Genomic DNA, 26774 nt, shown 5'->3' on the forward strand with positions numbered 1-26774 from the left:
GTTCAAGAAAAATAGGAACTGTAAATATAACAATATCTGTTGTATGGCTGGGTGCTTTAAAATATTTGTTGATTGAGTACGTGAGTTGGGTGTAATAGAGAAGGGTTCATCGTTCCAGGCCAGGGGAGGAGGATAGCCCCAAACTAGGAGTGTGGTGTTGAATATAGCTGCTGTGAAGGCCGTTGAGTAATGCCGTTTGACCAGACTATAATATTGAAAAGAGAGATTGGAGTTTTAAATGCCAAGTTGAGGAGTCGTGTGTTTTTTTTTTAACAAAGGCTGTTGATGTGTCAGGACAGAATTCAATACATGTTGTCATGAAGTTAAGTAGTGTGCATGAGAGAGTTTTTTCCCCCTAATTCTTGTGTTAAATGTTTATAGCATTCTCAATGGATGAAACATGATAAATGCCTAGTTTGCAGACTATTGTTTTCCCTTATAGGCCGTTTCAGTATAATTTATAGGAAAGCTTTTAGAAATTAAATGTGAACGAATATTGCTGAATGAACTGAACAATAGCATTAAACTTTACAGTTTGTTTTTTGTAAACTATGGAAATTAAATCTAAATAAAGAAGTAATCTAACTTATGGGGGTTTCCTTCTTATTTGTAGCTTAAAGAAAAATAAATGCTTACAGCTGTAACTTTTTTTTCTCTAGTATCTCCAGAGGCAGTTGGATTTTTGTCAGCTGTTGGGGTGTTTATTATCTTGATGCTGCTCCTTTTTCTGTATATTAATAAGAAGTTCTGTTTTGAAAATGTTGGCGGGTTTCCAGATCTTGGTTCAGAATACAGTACAAAGAGGAACTCACAAGATAAAATTTGTAAGTATCATGTTGCTGCTTCCCTTGTTTGTTCCTTTAATCTGTACTCTTATTTATTTTAATAGTAGAATAAAAAGGTTGGTTTTGACATGTAACAAACAAATATTTGAGCCTTCACTCTGTGAATAAAAGATCTATTAAGTAAATCATATATAGTTATCCTCCTACTGCCTACAAATTGTTACTATATCTTATAAAGATGAATTGTCTGATATCACAAAATGATATTTTTGTTTTTTGTATATAACATGCACTTTTGAGACTACAAGATGAGCAGATATGCATTAGTAAGAGGAAAACAACTTAATACCTTGGATACCATCGTCCAGCAAACTCTGAAGAGCTTTTTCCCTACAAAACTTTTAAAATTATTGTCCCTTTTTGTTTGCCTGCTCCTTAAACTCTCAGCTGAAGGATAATTTTATTGCTTGGAAGAGATGGTTTTCCCCAGGAATTTAGTGTGTAAGTAAATTCAGATTCTGAAAAGCAGTGTTCCCAGGACACTAAGCTTCATGATATTTCATGTTACTAGACCTAGTAAAGCTGGTTGTGATAGGTTTCTTTTTCTTGCAGAAGTGTTTTCCTTGAAAAAAAAATTTTAAAAGTTCATTACAGAGGATTTTTATTTGCTGTTTACCAGGTTTGATTTATGTAAGTAATTGCAAGAATAAGTTGAGACTTACAAAAGCAAAGTGAATATAGAAGCATTTTTGAGGACCTATTACAGAGAAATAATTCCTTTTCTTGTATATGTATGTGTGTTGGAGGAATGTTTTTCCTTGACAGTTTAGAAGATTATTCTGGTCTGCATCCAACACCTTTCCAGAAAGCGCCAGAGAGAGCCCTAGGGTAGGTATCTTTGGCAGAGCTTGGCACAACCTGACACTCATACGCACGAGGGACCAGAAACGAGGTAGTTCTTCAGCACAGACCCTGAGCCAGCTCGAGTCAGGCACACGCCCTCCCAGTCACCCCAGAGGGCTGCCTCAGTGCCAGGCTTCCTGCCATGTTTGGGGTGTCCGGGTAGTTCCTACACACTAACACCAGGTGCTAGAAACACCTGCATCATTACTGAACTGAAGAACCTCAGCTGTGTTCAGCCTTGCTCCCTTCACCCTTACCTATCTAAGTGCCTGATCCCACATTCCACTTTCTTTTTCTGGCACACCAAAGGTCTGTCCACCGAAGACCAGCATGCACCTTTCAGTCACCCTGGGAGGGCTGCAGGTGCCTGTGCTCAGATGTCTGTAAGAAAGCTGCTTAAAATTAAGAGCATTTTCTTGGTGGGGTGTGGAGGGCATTTTAAATGTTGCTGAGCTTGAAGCCCAAACACATTGACATGTGTAGCTGTAATGAAGGAGATGAGAAAAGAATTGGAGAATTCCCAATTGGATTACCCCGTGACTGCCCCTACCCCCGCTGTCAGGCAGGTGGTGGAGGGCTCTAGTTCTGTCCACCAGCAAGTTTGGGCTGGGAGATGATGAGGAGGCACAGCAGTGGCCCCTGGACAGTAGCAGAGCTTCTGGCTTTCTCAAGGCTGAGCACTGGGAGGAACCTGCAAGTTGTGTCTGCACTGAGGGACGGACGCCTGTATTTGGAAGCTGAAATACTGTTAGCATCCTGTTTTTAAACTCTAAGGTGCATTAAGAAATTACTAGTCTGTGTTTATTAAGCCTTAAAACTTTGTAAGTGCATTTGGTGCTAACATGTTTCTAGAGCTATATCAAAACAAAAAGACAATACTTAACATCGCAGTGTAATTTTGATAGGAATGTTTTGTTATTTTTACAATTCATGATTGGGTGTAACAGTTGAATTAAACATAGCGATCATGTGAAAAAAAAGATTACCCCCCCCAAAAGATTATAACCCCAGTACTTAAAAAATAATCAATTAGTTGGGTTTGATAGTGTGATGACTCAGTTAGCTAATCCTCCCCTTATATGTTCTGGGATCCCGTATGATTGCTGGTTTGTGTCTTGGATGCTGTACTGCTCATCCAGCTTTCTGCTTGTGGCCTCTGAAAGCAATGCAGAATGGCTCAAGTCCTTGGAATCCTGCACCCATGTGGGAGATTCAGAAGCAGCTCCTGGCTTCTGACTTTGGTGTTGCAGCCATTTGGAGCGTAAACAATGGAGGGAAAACTTTTTCTCTCTTTTCTCTGTGTAAATCTGCTTTTCAAATAAAAAAAGAATTGAAACATAAACAAAAATCTGTTAGTTTCTTGGTTGTGACTTTTGTGTTAGGAAACTGTAAAACTTCATTTGATTTTGATGAGGTTAAATTCAGTGTTTCTTGAACTGGACTCCAGTCCTGGTCTTTGATCATTTGTGTAGATTGAAATGGTAAAATACCTCTTTCATCAGCCTTCACTAATTCTCTAGTTCAGTATTCCTTATTTTCCTTTGGACTAGTGACCAGTATGATCTTTTACAAAATTATTGAGGACCCCGAAGAGCTTTTGCTTATGTGGGTTATGTCTGTTGGTATGTAGCATATTAGAAGTTAGAATTGACAAAGTTAAAAGATGTTTTATCCATTTGTTTAAAAAGCTATTATACATAAATACTTTTTAATTTTAAAATCAAGTGTGTTCTGAAATAAAAATATTTGATGAAAAGTGAGATACTGTTTTGCATTTTTTCAAATCTCCTTTATGACTGGCCTAATAGGAGGCAGCTAGATTCTCATATCTGTTTCTACATGCAGTTAGTCATCTAGCCTCAGAAAAACTTCAGTGGTAATGTGTGAGCAAATGAGAGTGAAAAAGTTAAATATCCCCCACTGGGATATATATATATGTATATATATATATATATATATATATATATATATAGAGAGAGAGAGAGAGAGAGAGAGAGAGAGAGAGAACTAGTTTTAGCCTTAAGGAGGTATTGGAAGATCTTCAAGATCTTAATTGTTGTGAGCCTTGCTGTTCTTTCACTTACTTATTAAGTAGGATTAATATTTATCTCCTAGTATTATTGCAAGATCAAATATGGTAAACTGTTTCATTATGGTGCCTTGCATGTAACAGTCACTCAGCTGATGTTTATATTCACTTTCCCCTATTTTTTTTTTTAAAAAGTTTATTTATTTTTGCTAGGAAGGCAGATTTACAGAGAGCAGAAGAGACAAAGATCTTTCAACCACTGGTTCACTCCTCAAATGGCTACTGTGGCTGTAGCTGAGTCGATCCAAAGCCAGGAGCTTCTTCCGGGTCTCCCATGTGGGTGCAGGTCCCAAGGTTTTGGGCCATCCTCCTCCTCTGCTTCTCTGCTTTCCCAGCCCATAAGAGGGGAGCTGGATGGGAAGTGGAGCAGCCAGGACATGAACTGGCACTCAAATAGGATGCTGGCACTTGCAAGGGTGAGGATTAACCAATTGAACCATCATGCTGGCCTGCTTTCTCTTAGTGTTAATCCGTATGCAAGATTATTTCTTTTCCCCTTAGTAATTTTGTTATTTTGAATAGTATAGATAATTTGTTAAGAAAATAAGGCAGCTTCCTTCAATAGACTCCTAAATCAGCGAGGAATATGTAATGAAATCCTGTTTCATACTGCTTCTTTCAGGTATAGAGTAAAAGATAGCATTGAATGGGAAAACATTGTCTTGCTGCTGCCAAGTGTCATTATATGTAAACCAAGTCATTTGATTTTTTTTTTCTTGGAAGAGTTTACTTTAACCTATTTTTTCCAGTCAGAATGCCTTTACGGAAAGATTATTTTGCTGTGAAACAGCCACATTTAAATAAATGTTAAGTTCAAGTCCCAAATGGTATTTCAAGAAGAGAAAAATTCCATTTTTCACTTTTTAGAACCAAAGAGTTAGAAAATGGCATTTTTAAAAAGTTTTCAGCAGAGTCTGCCCTCGGTGTCCTCTCTCGTGGACACGATCAGTAGTGCCGTGGAAGACTTGACCACTGCAGTTGGGGAGGTCAGCTATGCTTTGAGTGACTCCGTGACTGAGCAGGTAACAAGCATGCTAAACGGCTTTCGTCCAGAAGAGGAGAGTTCTGCACTAGTAGAAGCTGTAGAAACTTCCAGACCAAGCAATGCTGTGTTACCAGAAGTCTCCAAAGACACTCAGGGTCAGAAAACACAAGCCAGTGTAGAGCACACAGCAAAGCAAATGAATTGTAATCCTTCGATTTCACAAAGGCATGATCGAGGAATGCATGAAGAAGAGGTATTAAGATGTGTCAGTGACAGGCAGCAGATTCTGTCAGGCTATCAAGAAACTAGTAATGCTGGTAGTTCTTTGGAAGGATGCAAAAGTAATAGTGTGGTATCTGTTATCAGGCAGAATACAAAAGCTAGATCTGCTTGTCAAGAACAAGAAGGTACTAGTAGGTATAATCATGTTGGATTAGTCATCTCTAGTAATGGCAAGAGTGATTTAAAAGAGATGAGATGTTGTGAAATGAAAGGAAATCAGAATACCACAAATGGAAGAAACTCAGCGTTTGTGCAAAAGAAATACATTGCTGCTCATGAAGTGGAAGAATATGCCGAATCTCAACATGTGTCTTTGAGAAAAGACCAAGTGAGAGTGGGACGTTTGAATAAAAATAAGCATGCTGTTGATACAGGGCATTCTGATCATTTGAAGAAAGCTGAAAAACATAACAGGAATAAAGGATCCCGAGGGAATGAGCACTCTCCACAAGGTATTTTGACAAGCAGTAGACTCATGATGCAGAATCCCATCATGGAGGAAACTGTGCATCCAGAGCCTGCAGTTTATTCTAAAGAGAAGTTACTGGGAAAAGGCAAAGAAAGGAGTGCAGCAAAATACTTCAGATTGAAAGGAGACCTAAAATCCAAGAAAAATGAAATGATTTCTGCTAAGAATGGAACAAAAAAGAGTAAAGAGGAAAAATATTTTAATGTAATACCAGAACGAGGTGAGGTCTCCTACTGTTGCTATGAGTGATTAATTTTTTTCTTGATTTTTTAAAAATTTGGGCACTGTCATCCAAATTTTTAAGCTTTCTTTTTTTTTAAATTTTTAAGCTTTCTTATACATATCTGTGTATCTAAGAATTTCTAGAATCCTTTTATTGAGAGATTTTAAAAATTACTGTTTTTTCCCCTCTCACAATCGTTTCAAGAGTATGCATGTTATTTATAGGTTGCTAATTATTGCCCCTGGTCCCTGAACTATTTGGTCAAATTCTTCTAATTTTCCTTAAGTTCCTTATTTTATGACTGGAAACTCCATGATTTTCTTAAATAGCATGCATACTTTAGTTGTAGTTTATTCTTGTGCTATAGCTACATTAAAAATTTTTTGTATCTTTGTAACTAACTACTAAGTTATTTATACACTGTTGCTTTTCAAATCACACTCTCTATATATACATCACATTTTATATTTTCCCTGGAGAGCAATATTTGTTTTATTGGATAACGTGCTTCTGGGTAGATTTTTTTGTTCATTTAGGTCTACATTAAAGAATATGTATGGCTGCTCTAGTTTATAGTGAGCATATATGAGCAGTTTGTAATTACTCATGAGTTCTCTGTACAGAATTAAGATTCTAAGTATTTAGTTTTCAACCACAATATTTGTGATATTTTCAAAACATAACATGTTCATATTGCTAGCAATTACTTCTAAATCTGTTAGTCATTTCCATATATCTGATCTGATCATAAGGCCAAGAGTGTACTGGCTTCATTTTGATATATACACATGGAGCTAATCTGGAAATTCCGAATCCCATATAATACTGAGTAGCAGTAGAAATCAGAAAAACTTTTTTTTTTTTAGTTTCACTACATGACTGCATACATAATGGGAATCTGCTGCTTATTGATTGCAGGAATGGTTTTTAAATGATGTAGAAGAAGCTAATCCAAAATTGAAAACAAATGCCAGTTTTTGAAAATATATCCGTTTTGGAGTCTATTCTGGTAGTTTTTTTTCATGCCAGTTTCAGTAGCTTTTGGTACTTCTTATTTAGTTCTGTTAGCTTTATTACTTTATTTTACCACTCACAGTAGAAAGGACACTAGTAATACATGTACTATAAGATACATTTTTAAACTTTGATGTGTTTACATCAAGCAGCTTGTTGCTGTGGGTGGAAATTGGCAGTAGGTGTATGACACAGAGGTGAAGCTGTTGCTTGGGAAAAATACCATATCTGATAGTAGACTGCCTTCGTTTTGAGTCCTAATTCTGTTCACCATTCCAGCTTCCTGTGAATGTGCACCCTGGGAAGCTGTAGGCGATGGCTCAAATAGTTGATTCCTTATATCCACATGGGAGACTTCGATTGGGTTCTAGGCTCCCTGCTTTAGCCAAGCCAAGCCAAGCCAAGGCTTTTTTTTTCTTCTAAAAATTTATTTATTTTTATTGGAAAGTTAGATTTTACAGAGAAAGAGAGACAGAGAGAAAGATCTTCTGCCCGCTGGTTCATTCCCCAATTTCATTCCCTCAGCCCATCTGAAACTCGGAGCCAAGAGCTTCTCCTGGGTCTTCCATGTGAATGCAGGGTCCAAAGGCGTTGGACTATCCTCTACTGCTTTCCCAGGCCGCAAGCAGGGGCCTGGATGGGAAACAGAGCAGCTGGGAAAGAACTGGCGCCCACATGGGATCCTAGTGCATGCAAAGAAAGGACTTTAGCCATGAAACTACTGGGCTGGGGTTAGCTGAACTTTTGTAAACATTTTGGGAATGAACGAGCAACTGGAGAGAGAGCTAAACTCAGATAGTGCTCCCATCTTTTGGTTCACTCCATAGTGCTTAGAGCTGGGCCGTGACTGGAGCCAGCGACCTCAGCAACTTCTCTCACATGGGGCAAGATCCCAGTTTCTTGAGCATCACCTGGAGCTGGGTCTAGCACTTGAATGTAGGCAGTTCAGAGTGGGACCTGGACATCTTGACATTACTGAATTCCCGGCTAAATGCCTGCCCCTCTTCTCTCTTTCTGAATGTGGGGGCAAATTTAGGTAACACTTTCTAACAGATAAAATTTAACAAGAAAATTGTTACCTTTTTCAAAGGGCTCAGAGCCCTCCTACTGCCTTAACACATTACTACCATGGTTTTGTACAAAGTGCCAACAGCTAGCTCTGTACTGGGAATTAGCAGGGCTTGGTTCTACGCCAGCTCTCCTGCCTAGCCACATGTGGCTACTGAACATTTGGGAAGTGGTTAGCAGCATGGGGGACTGATTTTAAAATTTTGTTTAATGTTAGTGATTTCAGATAACTGTGTTTGATTATTGGCTACATGTAGGGAAGTGTAGAAAGTGACATTAGTCCTCTGTGCTCTCCACCTAAATCTCAACCTTGATTCCTTCACAACAGGTAATCTCTACTGAGCATAAAGGGGACATTTCATGAGGTTGAGCTGATGGATTTTAACAACCGTTAATCTGTTTTTCAAGAGCTGTTTTGTAATCCTAAAGATGTTGCATCTAAGTTTAAATAAATCTTTTAAAAATAGTGATAACTAATGCTTTAAAATATAATATAAAGTCCAGGATCCTGTTGTCAATGGTGCTGGACTTTCTTTTTTTTTTTTTTACTTTTTTTTAATTATTTATTATTTTTAATCCATTAATTACATTGTATTATGTGACACAGTTTCATAGGTACTTCGGTTCTCCCCACCCCTCCCCAAACTCTCCCACCATGGTGGATTCCTCCACCTTGTTGCATAACCGCAGTTCAAGTTCAGTTGAGATTCCCCCATGGCAAGCATATACCAAACATAGAGTAACGATGCTGGACTTTCATCCACTGTCTATACCTGTAATGCTATGATACACTTAAATAGCAGAGTGTTGGACTTGTGACTGTTGTTGAAGGATCATACTATTGTAATAATATGGGGGAAAACAGCAGGTTGGGGGTGGCGGAAAGGGAACTGTATCATGAACAATGAAATTTAAAAAAAAATAGAAAAGTAATATGAAACTGGAACTTTCTGAAAGTTTCATTTGCAATTTCAGTAGCTTTTAGTGAGGGTTTCCCAACAATCCCATCTTTCACAGGTAAAAAGTGTTAGCAGTTTGATACATATCTTTTTGGACACTTTTTATGTGCCTGCATATATACATACTGTGTATATATATTATATATGTGTGTATGCATTTAAAGTAGGAATATAATTGTATTTTCTCTATTACATCCTTCTCTTATTTCTTAATTCAATGTTTTAATTATTCTTTCCTGTAAATACTTGTAGGTTACCTCCCCAATAACTTGGTGGCATTGATATATCATAATTTACTTAACCAAGGCCCAGTGATGGACATTTGGTTGTATATTTTGGTTTTCTTTTGCATTTAATACAGAGCAATGGATTTCCCCAAACATATCTTTCCTGACCTATTCATTATTTTCTAAGGTTTAATTTTCTTTAAGGATTTTTTGAAAAAGTTGCAGAGATTTGAGAGAGAAACATACAGGGAGACTGAGAGATTCTTTACTCTCTGGTTCGCTACCGAGATATCCACAACAACAAAGACTGGGCCAAGAGCTTGGAGTGCCATCTTGATCTCTCGCAGAGCTGGCAGGGACCTAAACAGTGGGCCATTGCTGCTTGTTTCCCACTGCATTATCGGGAGCTGGATTAAATGGAGTAACTGAGACTCAGGCTAGAGCTCATATGGGATGTCAGTATCACAGATGGCAACTTCCCTCACTGTGCCACAACACAAGTGCCCAATGTTGAATTACAAATGGAGGTCAGTGTTCTGCTTCACCATTGCAGCCACTTGAGGCAGTGAATCAGAGGAAGATCTGTCTCTGCTTCGTTTCTCTCTGTAACTCTGCCTTTCAAGTAAATTTATAAATCTCAAAAAAAAAAAAGGAGAGAAATGTAAATTCTTAGGAAAGGATCAGAGACAAACAGATGTAAAAGCCTAATATGTTTTGCTAAAGTGCTCAGTAGAAAATTTGTACCAATTATAATTCTACCAATAATTATGTCTGCCCATTTCTCTGTTCCATTACTAGCACTGAGCATTGCCAGTTTTGAAAATTTTAACCAAAGTGAGAATCAAAAATATGTCTTCTAAGATGAATTACTTGAATTAGTTCCATATGTACTGGCAATACTTACAGCTTAATGTGTGTGTTACTGGTACTTGGGAAAAAAATTGTGTAAAATGGCAAACACCCTTTTCCTTTATGTAAAACTAGGCTGAAAAAACCCCATGGCTAACATCTACATAATTATTCAAATCAGCCTTTATTATATTAAAACATATAGAAAGCCTGGGCTTCATATGTGAAAAAAATTTTTTTCTAGAGCTGAAAATTTTGTTTATATAGTTTACAAATTTGTGTGTGAATATGTGCATAAATACATTTTATGCGGGCATTTATTTGTCCTTTTTTGATGTGTGTATATACATATATATGGGCTTTGTAGGTATATATATGTATATATAAGTGTATATTTGTGTGTGTACACATGTGTTAGACTTTATTGAATTATAGTTTAGCATGTGTGTTATGCTTTATTGCATTAAAATTATCATTTGCTCTCCCTATCATTCCAAATAGATAATTCTTACCTGGACAAAGATGAACATGGTTCATCCTCTGAAAGTGAAGATGAAGCACTGGGCAAATATCATGAGGCCTTATCCAGAACACATAATTCTCGATTGCCTCTGGCAGATTCTAGACAAAAGAACTACGCTTGGGAGACAAGACAAAAGTACAGTCCTCTGTCTGCAGAATATGATGGATATAGTAGTGAAGCATCAGTAGATGAAGGTAAGATAGACTATTTTATAGCATTTGTGTCGAATGTTAGGCGTCTTCAGTTACACAGTAAATGAGAACACATATAGAAGATTCACATTTCTGAGAATATATTTTATAGAAACCCAAGTCTTTGGGCTGAAGCCAAACATGAAGCCAATACCAAAACACTGAAAAGCAAAGACACCAGATAATTTAAATAATGTGACAGTTGGAGCTCTTATTCCATAATGAGCACGTACCTGGCAAACATGAGTTGGAAGATGTGAATCTCCTGTTTTCTCACATGAAATCATTTCCTATATACCTGTTATAGGATAAGAGCCTGAATATCTCACAGTGTTGAGTATGATCCATGTAAATGAATGCTTTCTCCTTCAATATGGTCCCCAAACATCAGCCAAATGCTTCACATGTCAAACAACAGAAAAAAATGTTATATTCCATGCATGAGGAAATAGTGAGACAGATTCATTCAGAGCTGGTACTGAATTATGCTACAAAGCAGCAGCAGAGATTTCCAAAGTTTTTTGTTTTTTTTTTTTTAGAATTACTTTCAGTGACTTTAAGGATTGTTTTGTGTCTAATTTTACCTGCTGTACTGGTATTGACATTAGAACTCAACCTATTTAGAAGATTGAAGTCTAATCTCAGATGTTCTTATATTCTTCCTAATGAAATTAAGAGGTTTTACCCTTAATTATGTTTACTTTTACATTTAAGTACATTATTTATTTGCTCAAAAGAATGTATGAATACTCAAAGTAATTATTTTTACTCAGATTTGGAAGAATAGTATACTGTTGTCATTTACTGACACATTATTACCTTCGTTTTGTGTTTTAGAATCCGTTAGTTCTGTTGACTTAAAACTTTGCCCCAGTACATACAGTTTTAAAGAGACCAAACCATCTTTTTTACTTAGCTTCAGCTCAACTAAAGATCGATTACATCATTTTCATTTCTGTCCATATGTAGGCATGATAATAATTCAACCGAATATTGATTACTTACTCTAGAAAAGTCTTATTATGAGATGCAAAGTAATAAGGATTAACCAGTGACTTTACCCTCAAAAATACTTTATTTTTACTGGGTAAAATCAGACATGTGTTTCCAAAGAAAATATTTCAACAAAACAATAGTGACAGTCCCCAACCACTGTATACCTCTGTCTGGCACATTGATTGTAGAAGAGAAAGAGTACGTTTTGGAACCTGATATCCACTGATCCTCCGGCTCTGTCTCTTAATGTACTTACTATGAAGCCTTGGAAAGTATAGTTTATTGTTTTTAGGTTTCTTTTCTTGTTTCCAAAATGTGGAAAATACCAACTTGGCAGAGTCATCATGATAACAAAATTGTATCTATGGTACAGATTTGAGTGTATAATCTGGTGCCTCATGTGTAAATGATCAGTTAATACAGTTGAAGGTAGTGAAAGCAGTCATTGTGGTGGTTGTCCTGAGTTTGTAATCTGTAACCCTGGACATTCCCACTTCTGCAGGTGTAGTTGAGGATTTTTTTCTTTACATTTTCTTCCTAAGATTATGCATACCCCTTTGATGTCATGATTGCCTCAACCCTGAAGTTCACTGTTGCTGGCACAGCTGTGTAGTCAAGAGAAAGAGCAGTGAGGAGAGAGATGAAACCATGCTTGCTCTTATCTTGTGTTTGTGTCCTGACTTAACCTCTGGAACTTGTACAGGTATCCTGGAATCACCTTCTAATTTCATTTGACCATATATTTAGGACCCAGTCTTTACTTTTCTACATATAAATACCTAAGGTAATTTGATGAAACCATAGGAGGCATTGATTTTATGTTTTCAAGAAAATGAAATATGTTCTTTTATTTGATAGACAAGCTTTTAATGGATTATATACTACACCAGATGTTGTGAGCATGAATATGAATAAAAATAAGCTTATTTCTCGTAATAGCCTTCCAGATTGCAGGACGAAACAAGGGAAATCTAATTGTAGATCTGTCAGGCAAATGGAGTTGTATGGGAGTGCAGAGATAGAGGCAGAAATATGGAGAAGTCCAATGGAACCTTCACTGCAGTACTGGAGAACTGTGTCAGCAAGCAATGAAACTGCTCTTGAGCTCATGGAGGCAAAGGAAAAATACATTTTGGTGCACTTATTATTTGTATTTAGAGGGGGCAAAGTAACAAGATTAAATGCAGTGCTGAGGAGTTTCATATTGTTTTTTTTTTTTAAAGATTTGTTCATTTTATTACAGCCAGATATACAGAGAGGAGGAGAGACAGAGAGGAAGATCTTCCGTCCGATGATTCACTCCCCAAGTGAGCCGCAACGGGCCGGTGCTGTGCTGATCCGATGCCGGGAACCAGGAACCTCTTCCAGGTCTCCCACACGGGTGCAGTGTCCCAATGCATTGGGCCGTCCTCGACTGCTTTCCTAGGCCACAAGCAGGGAGCTGGATGGGAAGTGGAGCTGCCGGGATTAGAACCAGCGCCCATATGGGATCCCGGGTCTTTCAAGGCGAGGACTTTAGCCGCTAGGCCACGCCGCCGGGCCCTCATATTGTTTTAATAAAAAAAAGGTAGAGAGTGCTAGGGGGGTTTTAAGCAGGAAAGTGTGACACTTTCAAATCAGTGCTTTTAAGAAACATCATTTAGTGTAGCAGAAGTGGAAGCAGGAGCTACCGGAGGAAGAACCTCGTTAGCTCTTTTTAAGATTTAAAATCAAAGAATATGTAGATTTAGGGATAGGTTCTTTGTTTCTTCCCGAATGATGAAAGTCTGTGGTGAGGAATGAATGAAGAATCAAGGCTGTTAATTAGCTGTGAGAGTATCCAAGGGATAAGTTTGTGGGGTAAGATAATTCTGTTTTATCATGTTGAGTTTGGTGTGTGTGGACTGTGTAGGTGAGCAGAACTGGACATTCATGTTAAAATACTACCTGAGTAATTTAGGATAGGGAGAGAACCAAGGCATCATGTGAAATGACAGCAGATTGAGAAAATAACTTGTGTCATAGATTGTGAAAGATCAAAGCCTAATGTAGGTTAAGTGGAGTAGGGAAGAACAGAAGGAGAGTTGTATTCAAGTCCCCTTAAGTTACTTAATGACCCTAAAGATATAGAGCAGTATGCTGGAAATTCAGAAATAGCAAAGAGGAGCCATCAAGAGCCTTCTTCAAGTTGGAAGGTGAAAATACAGTAGTGTATTTTGAGAGAGGAAACAAAAGTGGAGCTACCAGACTGTGTTCATTTGGAGTGCTTGTGTTGCAGGAGGCAGTTTCACGTGCTGTGCATTGTTAATACCACAATGAGTCTGATTTATGAATTAAAATGTATCATAGGTGTGTATGAGTAGGGGAAGATGGTAGATATCAGTGCTCTTTGTAGCTTGAAGCATCACTGGAGGTCCTGGGACGTAACCTGCAGTTAAGGGAGGACTGTGGTCAGTGAGCTTATGTGTGAGATGCAGCAGGCTATTTCAGTACTTGGCAATAGTTATTGAACTTGTTATAATAAATGAAGTTAGAGGTTTTCCAATTATGTCTACTTAGAGAAGAGAAACGGTAGGAGTGGATTAAATTGGTGAAGGATAATATATAAAGAGAAGGGAGCAGAGTGTCCTGTAAAGAAACAGAAGAGACAGTAAATAAATAAAGCAAGCAGTGAGGAGAATGTTATATTTTTATCAACCATAGAAGGAGAATGGAGATGTTGAGAAGATAGGAGTTCAAAACAAGCTCCATTGTCCAATTGAGGGTTATCTGTGACTTTTGATCTTAGTTTTAATAAAATAGAATAATAAGGAAAGAAGTCAGATTGAATGTTGTTAAGGAAAGAAGTCAGAACAAAGTACTTGTCAATGGCACTTAACACCTGCTCACTTACTCTATCCTTAACAGCTTTCAGAGTCAAGAAAGAGATGTAGTTGAAGTATTTTTAACCAAAGGGTCACCCCCTTCTTCCCAGCCACCAATAGTTGTCCTCCTCTGTTGTGTATTTGGAAGGAGAGGGATTTGCCTGTAACATAGCCTGCATTTACCCAAGTGGTTGCAGTTCTGTGCAGCTGCCTCTGCACACACTGCTCCCTGCCTGTCAGATCCCCAAAGCAGACACTGGTCACAATTGTTCACTTCCCTGAGTCCAAGTAAATGCCTGAACCCTGGGGACTGCACTTCCCTCAATGCTCTGACCCTTGAGTCTGCATCTTGCATCATACGTGATTATAAAGGTTACCTAGACCTGAATCTTATGGATCAAAGTAACTAAAGAGGACTTTAAGATAGAAGGAAAAATATTTTAACATGTTCAATGTTTACATGGTGTGATATTGTCTCACTAGTTATATAAGTCCACATATTAAGACTTACTGAATTCCACCGAAGAATGTTATAACAGCCACATTAGAAACCCATGTGCAAGAGTAGAAAGAGTTGGAGGAAGCCTGATAGGGACCAGGGCACATCAGTGCAGGAGAATTTGACTAGGCAGTTAGAACCACCAAAACTGAATTCTGCTTGCTTTTTAGTTCACACTGTCATGTGAGTTTTATTATTCATTACAGTTAATTGATAAGATTAATAGGTAAGGTTAGTTCCATTTTACATAAATAAGGACAAATTGTAGATCAACTAAATAATTTTTAACCTATCTTCACAAATCAAATTATAAAAACTGTACTTGACAGGCACACTACAGGCTAAGTGTTTGGCTTCCATTATTAGGCAGTCAGTGCTGTTCAGCCTTTCCAACACATGGTGGTCCTCTTTACTTTGGTCCCTTAAAGCTGTCTATGGTTTACAGACCTGAAATTCAAATATTCTAGAAATAAAAAATATGATAGCATATTTGTTGATCATATTTTCTCCTCTAGGTGGCCATATTAATCTTCTGTGAGTTTAGAACTACAAAAAAGAGATAGTATCTAGAAGAAATTGTTCTATGAAATATAAATAATGAAATAATTTGCTAAATTCTTTTTATTCAAGAATGTTATTTTTACTGTATATTGAAATTAAAGACATTTTCTAACAAATTTTTTATTTTAAAAGCATCAGAATTAAATGTGATTTATGGATATCTTGTATAAATTGGTTAGCTAAACCAAACTCTGAAATTCTAATTTTACTGATGAATATTTTTCATTTTTATAGTAAATAAAGGACCTTAAAATGATTTTATATAGAATGAAATGTAGTGTGAAATTATCAGAATATCTTTATATCATCATAGCTTTTTATTCTTAGTTTACCATAGAGATTAAAAAGCAGCATTTATATATTATGGAAAGATATGTTATTAACATTAAATGTTATTTTGAGGAAAATTAAGTTAAAAACACCATTTGAAAATAAGTAATATCATTAGGTGTTTTTAAGGTATGTAGGCTGTGTTTGCATACGCACCAGTTACTCCCTTCTCTTATGACTGTATTGGAATCTTCATGTTCCTAATTTTATGTTAAGATTAGGAGTACTAAGACATTTCTTTGTTTCTTTTATTTAAATCTTACTTTTAAAGCAATTTAATGCTTAAGAGAAATGAATTTTGTTAAGTTTTCTCAAAGTGCATTTCAACTATTTTATAAACAAAATTCCTTCCTCTTTCTCTCCTTCCCTCCTGCCTTTCTTCCTCCCTTCCTTTCCATGTTTTAGAGTCCTGGTAAACTTCTCTCTGACTTTACATTCTTGATCATTAACAGATCTCTTCGGAAGTTTTCCTTATTGTGTGTACATGTTTTTAGAATATGGCCAGTTTTTTTAATTATTTCATTTTATTTAAAGAGACACATAGAAAGAGATGGAGACAGATGGATAGAGAGAGCTTCCATCCATTGGTTTTATTCCCCCAAATACCTGCAAGAGCTGGACCGAGTCAGGCTGAAGCCAGGAAACCAGGCCTGTATCTGTGCCTCCCACAGCAGTGGCAGGGATCCAAGTCCTTGAGCCTTCTGCTGCAGCCCTCCAGCGTGCACTTTAGCAGGAAGTTGGATCAGAAGCCGAGAAGGCCGTTGTAAACCAGGCGTTGTGATATGAGATCCAGCATCCCAGGCAACTACTTCCTTACCAGCTGTACCAAATTCCTGATCTCTCCCCACCTTTCTCAGTAATAATCATCTTGATGGATGTGAGGTAGTATCTTATTATAGCTTTAATTTGTATTTTTCTAATGACTAGCTATATTGATCATTTTTTATGTGCTTGTTGCCCATTGAAATATCACATTTGGATAAATGTCTATTGAAATGCTTTACCCATTTTTGTTTTGTTTTAATATGAAGGGCTGTGAGAGATGGAGAGAGAGAAAGATTCTATCTGCTGCTTTACTTCCCACATGCTGACAGTAGCTAGGGCTGGGCCAGGCTCAACCCAGACTCCTGGAACTCGATTTGGTGCCCATATGGGATGCTGACAATGCAAGCGTAGGATTAACTTTTTGAGCCACTACGCCACCCTACCCTGCACTCCAGCAGTTTCTTAAATGCTGAACCAAATGCTCGTCCCCTTTTACCCATTTTTTGCATTGAGTTGCATTGTTTTTGCATTGTTTTTGTTGCTATTGTTGTTGAGTTTTAGGAGTTCTCCATATACTCTGGATAGTATCAGATCCATGATTTGCAAATCTTTTCTTTCTGTAGATTGTGTTAATACTACATTGGTAGTGTTATTTTTTTTGTTAATTTTTTTATTATATTGTTGACAATCTTTACATAGTTTATTACGGTAGAAAGGTTCAGGGGCTATAGGGAGTGGGTAAGACTTTAGTGTCCATATTGTTTCCTTCATGTATCTGAGGTAAAGGGGGATATTGAGGGAGAAGCCCCACCCATGGTAGTGTTATTTTATATATACAAAATGTAATAATTTTGATCAAGTCCATATGGGCTCCCAGTGCGTTCAAGGGGAGGACTTTAGCCACTAGGCCACGGCGCCAGGCCCAGCTTTGTACTTTAATTTATTGGTTTAAATAAACTGCATGTTCTTTGAACACAATTCTGTAAAAATGGGTGGGTTTTTTGATATGTGTAAAAATGTCTGGTTAGTACTATTGATCATAGAAAATATAGAATTGAAGGATGAGGTAGTGTATTTGCATTAACCTGTCCTTGTTCTCTGTTTTAAACCTGTAGTTGGCCAGTTTCATGTAGTCTTTATGCTTATTTCTGACTTCAGTACCATTGTTGGTATTTTTCTCTAATCTAAAACTTTTTAATTATTTTTGCTTCTTGGGCTTACTATCTCAAGGCCAAAGTAAGGCGAAGTCCTGCTATGAAGCTGTTTTGCTGACAGTCCTACAGACTGAACTTTCTGTTTCCAAGAATAGGAAAGAGAGTTGAGGTTGGAAATTGAGACAATGGTATGTTTGATAGTTCTCTTACTCCATCCTAATTCTCTGGGTGTTTGAAATTCTTGGAAGGCATGGTGATGGTTGTTTTTGAGGCTCCTTGTATAGTATTGTAGAGGAGAGAAGAGCAGTGAAACTAATGAGGCAACCAGCTAGTCAGGAACTAACTCTACCTACTTAGATGGGTGAAAGCATCAACTGCTGACCACAGGAAGCCATACTTGACTGTCCTCTTCAAGGAAATTCCTTGGTGACTGTGAAGGCTGAGATGAAGCTAAACCTCATTCAGATGAATTAAGTGCATCATTTATGAAAAAACCATGTCAACGAATGCTACCCAGCCAGCCATACTGAAATGTGACTGAAATCTCTCCTACCACCTATAGGCAGCCAAGCGATAATGCTATCAATTTTCCTGTTCCTTTTTCTTTCTTTAATACATCAAAATATTGCAAATGGAAGAGAGATGAGAAGGTGTCCCAGCACTAAAACATCAAGGTGCTGGAGTAGAAGTAGGCTTAAAATACAGAACTCACTGTGCCGTCCTTCCACTTAGAATTGGGTGAATGGAAGTGGAGTTGGCTAGCTTTGGAGGGAGGAAGTAATACTGAATAGTGCTTATAATATTACAACAGGTAACATTTTAATTTAATTTAATTAATTTACTTAATGTTTTGACAGCTCTGTGGACAGGGAACTATTATTAGTTCTGTTTTACAAGCTAGAAACACAGAAGAAATTTGAGGTAGATCTGAGAATGAAGTTTTAATTAAATTCTGGTAGTTTGAGATTTTTACAAATAGAAAGTGATTCAGCATGAATGAACCCTGTATTAGATTCAGATTAAGGACAGAATGAGGCAAATTCAATGCCACACAATTAAAAGAGAGTAGAGTAAAAATTAAGCTGCTTAATGTTACACTCTACCAAGTTGACACTAATGAAGTGTTCACATAATTGAAATCAAGTTTTGATGGTTTTAGTATTTAAACATACTTGCTGATAGTATATTATATCATCTTTTTACTGTTACTATAAAATATGTAAAATTCTGCAATAAATGAGGACCAGAATTATATAGAAAATATGTAGCAAATTCGGAATAAATTTGGTGGTTAAGAATTGATAAATTTACCCATGATAACCTGATTAAGAAAAGTTATACATAGGCCTGGCATGATGGTTCAATTTTCAAATCCTCACCTTGCAAGCACCAGAATCCCATATGGGCACTGGTTTGTGTCCTGGCTATTCTGCTTCCCAGCTGGCTCCATGCTTAAGGCCTGGGAAAGCAACAGAGAATTCCCCAAAGCATTGAGACCTACATCTGTGTGGGAAACCTGGAGAAGGCTCCTGTCTGCTTGCTTGGATACGGCTCAGCTTCAGCCATTGCAACCATTTGGACAGTGAACCAGCAGATGGAAGGCATTTTTCTCTGTCTTTTCTTCTCTGTGTAAATTGGATCTGCCTTTCCAACATAAATAAATAAATGTTAAAACAAACAAACAAACAAACAGAAAAAGATGTCTGAAGACAGTTGGATAGTCAAGTTTGTAATTTAGGGGAAAGATTGGTGTAGGAGAGAGAAACTGGGGGATTCTTAGGGACAGACATTGTAGTTGGGAGCTGCTGCTTGGGATGCTCCCATCTTGTACTCAAGTGCTTGGGATTGAGTCCTGCCTCTGCGGCTGGTCCAGCTTCTTGCTGGTGTTTATTTTGGGAGTCAGCAGCTGATGGCTCCAGGTATTTGGGTCCCTGCCACCTGCATGGGAGACCCAGATGGAGTTCCAGGTTCCTGGTTTTAAACCTGGCCTAGCCCTTAACTGTTGTGGGCATTTGAGGAGTGAATTAGCAGATGGAGAAACTCTGTCTCTGTCACTCTTTCAAATAAATAAAAATTAATTAACTTTATAAGTGAAAAACAGGACTTTGAGCTGGGATCCCATATGGGCACTGGTTCATGTCTTGCCTGCTCTACTTCCCATCCAGCTCCCTGCTTATGGCCTGGGAAAACAACAGAGGATGGCCCAAAGCCTTGGAACCCTGCATTCATGTGGGAAATTTGGAGGAGGCTCTTGGCTCTTGGTTTTGAATTAGCTCAGCTCCAGGCATCAGCCATTGTGGCCATTTGGAGAGTGTACCAGCAGATGAAAGATATTTCTGTCTCTCCTTCACTGCATAAATCTGATCTACATTTCCAAGAAAAATAAATAAATCTTTAAAAATAGTTATACTCACAAAATTAAGAAAAGTTATCCAGGCAAGCATACATATTCACATGAGAACTTCAGAAAATTCACATGGAGAATGTGTGATGTGGAAGAATCTGTGCTTCCCAGGCCATAGGCAGGGCAATTTAAACTTTTTTATATTGACATTAATTTGTCTTTTGATTCAGTTTTCCATGGACATTTCGAAGTACCCTAGAGTTTGCATACAAGAAATAGCATGCATATGTGTGTGTGTGTACGCATCGCACCTATATACACACACCTATGATATATACGGAACCTAAATCACCAGGTTTCTCCAGCTTAAAAGCCTGAATAAGATTAGCTTAGCATTAATTCCCAAACAGTGGGCCCTAATAGTGTAAACAATTCTGAATAATGCTGTTATCTACTTCCCTGGGACTTCAATCCCTTGTACTGCCTACATTTCACAAGTTAGCCCAGGCTGCTACTCCTTTTAAAAATTTCTTTAGCCAGTTCTGCCATCTAGGATATTTTGTCAGTATTGTTCTAAAGTATATTATTTGACTTGTACCATAATGACATCTGCCTTATTGCTCAGAAATGACTACTTAAGCATTGTTTTGCAAGTAAGAAAAAAAATCCTCCTTTGCATTATACTTAGTTTGGGGAATCCTTTTTCAGAATCACAGGCTTCAGTGTCTGAACAGTTTTAAAGCTTGCTTTCAGCTCATGTGCAGTACATTTTTTTTCCCCAGGGTGTGAACACATTATTAGAATTGTTTTGCTACATAGAATCCTATCGTGGGTGTCACCTTGCACTGGGTTAGCTACTTTCCTTTGACCTTAAGCCCTGTAGCTTAGAATGGCTTTCTGTGGGAGATATCTCTATTCCTTATTGTAAATGTCAAAATCCCTCTTTCTCCTTTCAAATATTAGAATTTTTAATTCACTTACCCCTCTAATTTTTCAGATATGAGTATAATTTTTCAGAATTGTATTAGTGATCCTCAGAAGGTTCAAGGGAAGTGCTTGTGATGATGGTTATGCATGGGCTTTAGTATTTTTAGCATCTTGAGTAAGCTTATCTTTTTTTTAAGATTTATTTTTATTGGAAGGGCAGATCAGATTTATGGAGAGGAGGAGACAGAAAGATCTTCACTCCCCAAATGGCCTCAATGGCTGCAGCTGAACTTATCTGAAGCCAGTAATCACGAGTGTCTTCTGGGTCCCCCGTGCTGGTCCAGGGTCCCAAGGTTTTCAGCCATCCTCTCTTGCTTTCCTAAGCCATGAATAGGGGACCAGATGGAACGTGAAGCAGCTGGGACGTGAACCAGCACCGATTTAGGACACCAGTGCTTGAAAGTGGAGAACTAGCAAGTTGAGCCATGGTACCAGCTTACGATTTAACTCCATTTCTCCAAGAGCTTTTTGAAGTGCCCTCATACTTTCATTGTCCTGGCTTGAGATGCTTTCCCTGGAGGCTTAATGCCTTCCTTTATGAAATAGTGGACACAGATACACAAAAGAATAGGAAGCAGAGAAATGAGTGGTCGGTTGGTAACTGGGAGGCAGAATATGTTATGATAAAGTGGTCATAAAATTTCATGTGGAGATATCTCAGTTCTCTGGCTGTTTCTACACCAGAATTTCCAAGTGATTTGGTATTCAGTATCAATATTGCCTTAAATCTACTTAAAGTAGTTAGAGTTGCCATGTATGTTTGTACATATCTGTTCTCAGCAGCAGGGTAAGTGGCAAATACAGCTTCTGATCTTATCCTTCCGATAACTATTATTTTGGGCCTGTCACAGAGTCCCTGCATTTCCTTTTGTAGAAATGATAGAATTTGGCAGTATGATCTAATAACACTAATCAGGTCTCATGTTCTTAATTGCTTGTGCCTAAATCAAGCCATTAAATTTCCAATGTGTTGCCATTATACTTTCCAGTATTAAAGGTAAAGTTATCTAGAAAAATAAATAATTTAAATATGCATTTTATGTGCTAATGTCTTTCTTCCAGTTCTTCTGTGTTTGATACTTTTCTAAAACTTTCGTCTCTGTATCAAAATATGAAAATACCAAACTATTTCAATTTTTGATGCTATATTACAAATAGTCCAAAGTAGTTTTATAAATAAAGAAAGGGAAACTCTGAGCTAATAACTTATCTTTGAAGAACTTTAAATTATTATTTTGTTGTACTTCATTATGGAAATATAAAGGAAATATTCTTCTAATAAGAGTATATTCAGCTCATCTGTGCTGCTGTTTTTGCTAAGTGGGACTGGACTGCCTTTTTTAGGGCAGTTTTTCATTTACTGTTGCTATTAGAATTTTGAATTTCTGTGTGTCAGGTTATCTAGCTTTTATTGCTAGTGAAATTGCTATAAAATCATGTTTCTGATAATTTTATTGAATAGCTTTGACCAATAGCATTACTTATAAGCATTTAATTAAATTCAGCTCAAACTCTGTTGCAACATCTTAGATTTATCTACACTGTCATTTAAATGTTTGTTTAAGTTTTCCCTTTCTATAAGAAAACTTTAAAGATATAGTCTGTGTACCTGAACTAAATTTTCTATCTTCTCAAACGGACTTTCATGCCTTTACTGTATTTCCCAAAGGCCTGCCATTTAATCTTTTTTTTCATTATCTCTGATACTGTTGAATCCTTTCTCTCTATCCCGTTAATTTCATCCTTCATATTACTGCACCTTGACATTAATGGACTGTCATTGTAGAGGATATTATGTTTGGTTTGTCTGTAATATTGAATAGGAGTAATATGAAATTTTCATAATTGAGTTGTGTTGCATGAGCAATGATGTTCGTATCTGGAGGGTTTCTTTAAGTGATGAGTCAGATTTGAAGCATCTGGGAAGAAAAATGATCAAAATATATGCATTTATTCTTATGAGAATTTTAATGCAGGAACTAGTCAGTTGTGTGTCATGCTTAAGTTATGAGTAAATATTTTTAGTATCCTCAAAAATAGACTTCTATATAAATTATTACCTAATTATCTCATTTCTTTTTTTTTTTTAAAGCCGATATACTTTGTAAAGGTGGCAAAGATTGGAGTTTTTCATAATGATATTCTGTGCTGTATCTTGGCATGCTTAGCCTCAAGTTCAGGTCGATGGACTCAAGATTTTCTAAACCTGGACCATTTATAGACTTATTAGTAAAAGAAATTCAGTCGTGGAGCTTATATTTAAGAAATTATAAGTGAAATTGACTTGACATATTTAAAACTGTATTCTGAGTTTAAGTATAGGACGAAGGCTCAATTTGCAGTGTAATTCAGAGCTTTGAATTTGTAATTTTAAATACATTTTGGCTGATGAAAAATTTCATATAATCTATTGTTGCATTGTGATCTTTGCTACTTGACTCTTGCTCAGCTTACTCTCTTTCACTCTTCAGAATTAATTTTATAAGATTATTATAATTGCCTTATTTTTTTCAATCATCTCTTTCTTCAATAGTGTAAAGATCTATTATACAGTGGCTTTGCATTTTTGGCAATCCATTGCAGAAAGTATCAATTTGTCACATAAGAAGAAAAATTAGATATACTTTATTCATGTTAAAGTCACACCCTGGCTGTTTTAAAGGCAGCTTTGACTTGGAGTTGCAAGCCTGAGGATATTGATTTGAATTATGCATGACTGTCTGGTGTGCAGTTGCATTAGCCTGCTGGATGGATAATGTAAACATGTTCTGAATTTTAAGTAAGTGACAGTAGATGAGTGGCAGGTTAAAAATAGAACTAATAACCAACTGCATATTTGGAAATTTGATTCTTACAGTGTAAGGCTATACGGAGATGATCTCTGCAAATGGCTGATTGCAAATATAATAACTTGTTTTGTATTCTACAAACATAAAAGGTAGTGTCTGATAAAATCAATGCATAGTTTCCTAATTTTTGAACTTTTGACAGTGGAAAACAAAAACACAGTATTGTGCAAGGGAATAAGGATTATATTTCACAGAGTATGGGTTGATTGTTCAGACATGCCACTTCTAATATATTTTTAAATAAGTAGGCAGGAAGTTTTTGATAGCCGTGAACCACATCCATTCTGAATTTTGGAATTGCAATGGGTACAACTGAACTTTTAGTTACAAATGAAATGTGACATTTTTATTTTCGATAAACTCCATACTTTCCCCTTCTGTTTCCTGGGTGGGGGGAAACAGTCAATTCTTAGTATCGTCTGCATCTTTGACACACACATATGTGTGTGTGTGTATATATATGTATATATATATATTCTTATTGACTATATATATTTAAAAGATTTATTTATTTTACTTGAAAAGTCAAGAGTTCGAGAAAGTTTCCATCTGCTGGATCACTCCCCATATGGTGCAACAGTCAGCTCTTGGCCAGGCTAGGGCCAGGAGCCAGGAGCTTCATCCGTGTCTCCCATGTGGGTGCAGGGGCCCAAGCACTTGGGCCATCTTTTTCTGTTTTCCAGATTATAAGCTAGAAGCTGGATTGGAAGTGGAACAGCCCTGGCTTGGTCCAGCACCTATATGGAGAATCAGCATTGCAGTGGCCGCTTTACAGTCTGTGCCACAATACCAAACTGATTTCATTTTTTAAGGCTTATTTTTATTTTTATTTGAAAGGCAGATTAATAGAAAAGGTAAAGCCGGCAGAGTGGGGGAGAGAATCTTTCATCTGTTAGTTCATTTCCCAAATGGCTGCAATTGCCAGATCTGAGCTGCTCCGAAGCCTGGAGCCAGCAGCTGCCTCCAGGTCTTCCACGTGGATTCAGAGGCCCGAAGAGTTGAGCCAACTTTGTTACTTTCCCATTCCATCAGCAGAGAGCTAGATCAGGAATGAAGCAGTGCCATTATGGAGTGTTGACACAGCAGGCAAAAACTAAGCCAACAGCAACTTGGCCCCAGCCTCCCATTTTATTTTTGACCCAGTGATGATTTATTTTGCTGCAAAGATGAAGTAGACATCTAGCTTTCCACTTTTTCAAGTTGATAGCCATTTATCGCTGTGTAATATATTGTAAAATTTTAATTTTCCAACCAATGATTTGAAGTACTGCTTTATTATGTGTGAACACCTTTTGGACTCTAGATCTTGATTTTTATGTTATGCCAACAATGCAGCATTTTGTTTTTGTTAAATTTTTTTTTTACTGAAAAGTCAGATATACAGAGAGGAGGGGAAAAAGAAAGGAAGATCTTCCATTTGTTGATTCACTCCCAAGTGACCACAGTGGCTGGGGCTGAGGCGATCCAAAGCAAGGAGCCAGGAACTTCTTCCTGGTCTCCCACGCGGGTGCAGGGTCCCAAGGCTTTGGGCCATCCTCTGCTGCTTTCCCAGGCCACAAGCAGGGAGTTGGATGGGAAGCTGGGCCGCTGGGACACGAACTGGCTTCCTTATGGGATCCTGATATGTGCAAGGTGAGGACTTTAGCTGTTAGGCTACCACACCGGGCCCCTTTTGTTAAATATTACTGTGTGCTCTTGCACAGCAGTTTCTTCTGTTGAATTTTTGAATGGTTCTGGTGCTGTTTTTGATTGCGATCATGATGGATTTGAGGTTTTTACTTTACTTTTAAATGATGGTTTTCATTTCTAATGAGGATTTTTACTGTGTCCCTCCTTTCCATTTCAAAATATCTTTATTTTTATCAGTTATCACACTTTGTTAGAGATCAAACGGTTTTCCTGTCTTTGTCACTTTCTTCGTTACATCTTAACTTGGATTGTTAGCAGTCAGTTATCTTTTTGTTTTTATTGTTACGTGGCAATGCTTTGTCTGTAACTCACTCATTTCTATTCTTAAATCCCCCAAGGTTTCTGTATGAACAATGTGCTCTAGTGGTTTTAAAAATATTTTTAAAAATCGAGCTAATTGTGATAGGTTAAGCTGGTTCATAATGCTGTTCCATCTTCACAGTCCAAATCACTGGAATTTTAGATTAAATCCTCTCACTCGAGTGTAATCTTGTAATATTTTGTTGTGGTAAAATGTTCATGGCATAAGTTCCCCTGTATAAAGGGAATTTTATATAAATAGAATTATAATATTTGATTTTTTTCTAGATTATTTCACTTAGTGTAAAGTTTTCAATCCATCTTATGACATGTATTAAGATTTTTATCAATTTTTATCTTAACACATTCATAAGAGCCTTTAATCTGTTACTGTTTCTTTTAGTTGTGGAAAAGTTACAAAATATAAAATTTATCATTTGTTACTCTTTTTTTTTTAAAAAAAGATGTTTTTGAAAGACAGGGATAGAAACATGCAATATTTGTGAGATCATGCAATATTTGTCTTTTAGGTCTTCATGTAATATTTTTTAAATGGGGCATAATGTCTCCTAGGTTCTAAACTTTCTCCTTTTTATGACTCATTAATTTTGCACTTCATGTGTATATACAACATTACCTTTTCCATTTGACTGCTGTCTTTTTAGCTATTGTGAATTCTGCTATGGAAGTTGGTGTACAAATCTCTGATTGAATAACGGTTTTCAACTCTTTTTGTAATGGAGTATAATTACTGAATCAGCAATTGTCAGGCTCCCCCCCCCCCTTTATTTCTTTTCTTCCTTTAAAGAAAATTTTATTTTTAATATCATGTAGTTGAGAGGGATGCGTGCCTAAGTGTGTCTCTGATTAGGATGGGGAGGATTAAGTTT

General features: G+C 37.1%; 1 protein-coding gene across 3 annotated transcripts in view; it reads left to right on the forward strand.

Moving 5' to 3' along the window:
• Nucleotides 1–26774, forward strand: part of SYT14 (synaptotagmin 14) — a 182433-nt gene that overhangs the window by 78974 nt on the left and 76685 nt on the right. For 2 of the 3 annotated variants that reach the window (XM_058669141.1, XM_058669142.1), the window contains exons 3-4: nucleotides 660–824; nucleotides 10355–10570. In XM_058669141.1, the coding sequence (XP_058525124.1) occupies nucleotides 660–824; nucleotides 10355–10570 (381 nt within the window). Of the gene's footprint in view, nucleotides 1–659; nucleotides 825–4618; nucleotides 5734–10354; nucleotides 10571–26774 lie in introns of those variants that run through there. The other variant, XM_058669140.1, reaches the window with a different exon arrangement.

This window comes from Ochotona princeps, chromosome 10 (assembly GCF_030435755.1).
Source record: "Ochotona princeps isolate mOchPri1 chromosome 10, mOchPri1.hap1, whole genome shotgun sequence".
In the NCBI taxonomy this organism is placed as follows: domain Eukaryota; kingdom Metazoa; phylum Chordata; class Mammalia; order Lagomorpha; family Ochotonidae; genus Ochotona; species Ochotona princeps.